At 37.1% G+C, this 4,481-nt stretch overlaps 1 protein-coding gene across 1 annotated transcript; it reads left to right on the top strand.

Annotated features, from left to right (window-relative positions):
• The first annotated feature begins 367 nt into the window (after positions 1–367).
• On the top strand, positions 368–2,581 carry LOC145015306 (protein OCTOPUS-like). The gene has a single exon (XM_078973763.1). It carries the CDS (start codon positions 539–541, stop codon positions 2,480–2,482), a length of 1,944 nt encoding a protein of 647 aa, XP_078829889.1. The 5' UTR covers positions 368–538; the 3' UTR covers positions 2,483–2,581.
• The last annotated feature ends 1,900 nt before the right edge of the window (positions 2,582–4,481 follow it).

Raw genomic sequence — 4,481 nt, 5'->3', positions numbered from 1 at the left:
TTAAACAAACGATTGACGATTTAAATTAATTTTTGCTTCATCACGACCCTCTTGTTTTGACACTTGGAGGAAAACGATTCATGTAATTACTCAACACATAATTATAGGTAATTAGTCAAAGATAAATCGAAAGTTTTATTGTCGTACTCGCGTATTATAAAAATGTAGTATAAATTATCACATGCAAGTAATATTTTTGGATTTTATTATTCGTTAATGAAATGCATAAACCTAATAAGAGTTAATTAAGTAATTACTTAATTAAAAACAAGAGGGTCGTGATGAAGCAAAGTATCCAATGGAAAAAGCGAGTGTTATTTATTCGATAAAAAAAATGAAAATAAAATAACAAATAAAAGATAAATTAATTCAATTGTCTCTCTCAATCCCTTCACAGTTCACTGTCCGTTGGGAAAAATTCTCGAAAACGTAAACGCTTTCATTCTCACATTAAACACTACAACTCTTTCACCGTTGCTAACATGAGCAGAGTGTGCACTGCAGCACGCCATCACCACCACCACCGCCACCGCCTGTCATGAATCCTACAACCGACCAACCACCACAGGCACTGCCGCTGCAGCCACCACGCTCATCCTTCAGCTGCGACCGTCATCCTGACGAGAACTTCACTGGTTTCTGTCCGTCATGTCTCTGCGAGCGTCTCACTACTCTAGACCAATCGGCAAACGCCGCCGCAGCTTCTTCCTCTTCCCGCCGTAACTCCACCTCCTCGTCCACCGCTGCTGCAGCAATTAAGTCCATTTTTAGAGGCCCGTCTTCCTCGGAAGCAAACAAAAACAAGACGACGGCAGCAGGAGCGCAGATATCGAGAAATTCGTTTTTCCCGGAGCTCCGACGCACGAAGTCTTTCTCCGCCTCGAAAAACGACGGACTAGGAATTTCGGCTTGTGTTTATGAGCCTCAACGGAAATCCTGCGACGTAAGGGGACGGAATACTCTGTCCTCACTCTTCTCCATCCATGACGACAACAAGCCAAGACTCTCGTATTCACAACAAAATCTAGGCAACAATGGAATCGTTCTCGAAACCAACAGAGAAGACGAAGAAGAAGAGCATGAAGAAGATCAAGTCCACAATGAAGATGAGGATGAGGTCAATGGCGACGAAATTAGGGTTACCGAAGAACTAGAGGTGATGGTAAATAACATTGTCGAAGAACCGGATGCAATCGAAGAAAAAGAGGAGGTTACGGTAGATGTCTTGAAGCCAATGAAGGATCACATAGATCTCGATTCACAATCAAAAAAGCATTCACTGTCAAATTTGTGGTCAGCGGCGTCGGTTTTGAGCAAAAAATGGCATAAATGGAGGAGGAAGCAGAAGAAGAGTGCCGCCGGAGTTAATGGCGTCAATCTATCGTCTGCATTACCAGCGAAGAAGCCGATTTCGCGTCAATACCGTGAAACTCAATCAGAAATCGCCGATTACGGATTCGGCCGGAGATCGTGCGACACAGACCCGAGGTTTTCGCTGGATGCGGGTCGAATCTCGTTTGACGACCCGAGGTACTCTTTCGACGAACCTAGGGCTTCATGGGACGGGTACTTAATCGGTAGAACCTTCCCACGACTACCTCCCATGGTGGAAGACGTTCCCGTTGTCCACGTGCCACGTTGTGATACACAAATCCCCGTCGAACACCCTCCAATGGCGGACGATAACATCCCCGGCGGGTCAATCCAAACCCGCGAATATTACTTAGATTCTTCCTCCAAAAGAAGAAAGAGCCTCGACCGGTCAAACTCCATTCGCAAAATGGCCGCCGCCGTCGTTGCAGAGCTGGATGAACCAAAAGTAACTCCGGTGGTTTCAAACGCTAAAGTCTCACCTACCACCATCGATTACAACCCTGCAACCATCCCAAAGTTCGAACCTCCAAGAGTTTCAAACTCAAATTCATTACGCGACGACTTTTCTGAAACATTTGAACTACGGATTCCAATCGGTGAAGAGAAGAAAGAGACAAAGAAACCACGGAGGTGGCGGTGGAAGTTATGGGGGTTCATCCACCGGCGGAATAAAGACGACGATGAAGATAGGTGCAGTACTGTTAGTGGGGTAGGAAGATCTTACTCAGAATCATGGCAAGATCCAAGGAGAGAAGTCAATAGTAATAATAATATTAACGAAGTCAATAATGGCGGAATTAACAGGACAGATTTCAGAAGCCATAGCAGTGTGAGCTGGAGAAGCTCTTCAATGAGGAAATCAAACTTTAACATGATTGGAAATGAACAAGGGATTGGAATTGGGATCGGGAATGGGAATGGGAATGGAGGTCTGGAACGGAATCGGAGTGCCAGGTATTCACCGAATCATATTGAGAACGGGCTTTTACGATTCTATTTGGCACCGTTGAGCGGAAGTCGAAGGGGCGGAATCGGAATCGCGACCGGGAAGAGTAGACCGAGTAGTGGATCGCATTCGATTGCGAGGAGTATGCTTGGGCTCTACTGAAACCCAAAAAAAAAAAAAAAAAACTTGTCTTTTGTTGTATTTCATTGTGTAATAATAACACATGGTTTATGTTAATGTATCTTAAAATTGGTTGGTTAATTGGTTCTCTATATATCATGCTTTCAATGAATAACATTCACCAGACTCTAATAATAAAATATGACATACAACCAAAGATTACAAAATTTGTGTTGAATATTTTTTGTTATAATAATAAATAGCGTAATTGTGTATTTTATTTGAGTATATGTATGTAAGACGCATGTCAAATCTAAGTTTATATTCAATGCATTGGATGGATTTCAAATATAAATATGAGTTCAATAAATAAGGAATGTAGGACACCAATGCAAAATGGAGATTGTAAAGTATTCCACATATAAATGAACAAACAATCATTTAAATATTATTTAAAGTGGTGCTTTTTTATTATATTAACCTACATCCGAAAACAAAATTTGAAAGCGAATTCTAAATCCGTTTTATATGTGAACAAAGACATCACTCATGCTCCATCTCACTTGACTGTAATTATTTACTATTTTAGTATACCACCTTTAATGTGGCCTAATAAAGATTATTTGACATTTAAAGTTTAAACAGTTTATTTATAATGAAATTAATTTTAGATTTGAATTGTACAAACTTACACATTAAACTCTGTAAGTTCAGTCTACTGAAAATTGGATAATAAAATTTCGATAAAGAAGAAGCATTTTGTTATTGTTTTTTGAAATGTAGGTGTGTGTAAAAACTAAAAAGCTCAATGATCAAAAAATACTAGTGATCCTGATCAGATTAAAGTCAAAAAGTGGGAATGAAACCCAACAAAAGAAAAAGAAAAAGAAAAAGGTAAAGTTAAAGAAAGAGAGGCTCAAAACCCTATGCCCTGTCAAGCTTTGTCTTTGTAATTGGTACTCCATTTTTGTCTTATGATTGAAGAATGCAATTGTTTTTTTATGAACACTATTTTTAACCCTTTTGTTTTTCAAAAATGGAATATTTAAAATTCAAAATTATTGGTGTGGTATAAAAGCCAATAAGACTTTAATTAATATAATGGCTAAATGTATGGATTAAGAGCAAATTTTTATTTATCTATTATTGTTATATTAGTAGTAAAAACAAAATGATATTAAATTATAACACCATAAAATTCAATTAGAAAAGCAATAGTATTACATAAACCATGTTTGGGGATTTCTCGAATCTATGTAGAGCTGACAATGGGTCGATATGGGTTGGGTTCGGGTTCAACCAATTTATTAATTAGGTCGAATAATTCAACCCAAGCCAACCTTTTTATTTAAATGGATGGATATTTTCAACCTAACCCAACCTTTCAGATAAATGGATTGTCATCGGGTTAACCTGTTTATTTAATTTCCAACCCAACCTATTAATTTAAATGGGTTAAACCTGGATTAACCCATTTAAAATAAAAAAGTAAATAAAATAACTAGAGATTACACAACTTAAATTAGTTCCAAACTTAAATAACCTTTCAAAATATAATAAAAACACAATCTTAATTCACAAAATTCAAAGAAATTGTTCAAATAACATTAAAAATATGTAATTTCGAAGTGATTTAAAAGAGTAACTAGTGTTGTCCACGTAAAGAAAAAAATATAAAAATTGGGATTGCATTTTTTTTGAAAAAAATAACAATACAGCATTGTATTTTATAAACTAATACTTATATTAATACATGGTAATATTTAAATAATTATTAAATTAAATGAATTGGTGGGTTGAAAATATGTTGACCACTTTTACCCAATCTAACCTATTTAATTAAATGAGTTAGGTGGATTGACCCATTTAACCTAAATGGATTGAAAATCTCAATCCAACCTCTTAATTTTGGATTGGATTGGTAAGTTGGGTCATTTTTGCTACCTTTAAATCTATGGTCTCCCCAATGAACCTTGTTCCAACTTTGTAGAACTTCTACACTTCCTATACTACCACAAACATCGGGATTATGCAACCTTCA

Source organism: Lactuca saligna, chromosome 9 (assembly GCF_052625555.1).
Source record: "Lactuca saligna cultivar CGN05327 chromosome 9, ASM5262555v1, whole genome shotgun sequence".
In the NCBI taxonomy this organism is placed as follows: domain Eukaryota; kingdom Viridiplantae; phylum Streptophyta; class Magnoliopsida; order Asterales; family Asteraceae; genus Lactuca; species Lactuca saligna.
Note: the sequence above shows the minus strand (reverse complement) of the source record. Positions and strands in the feature narration are given on the sequence as shown.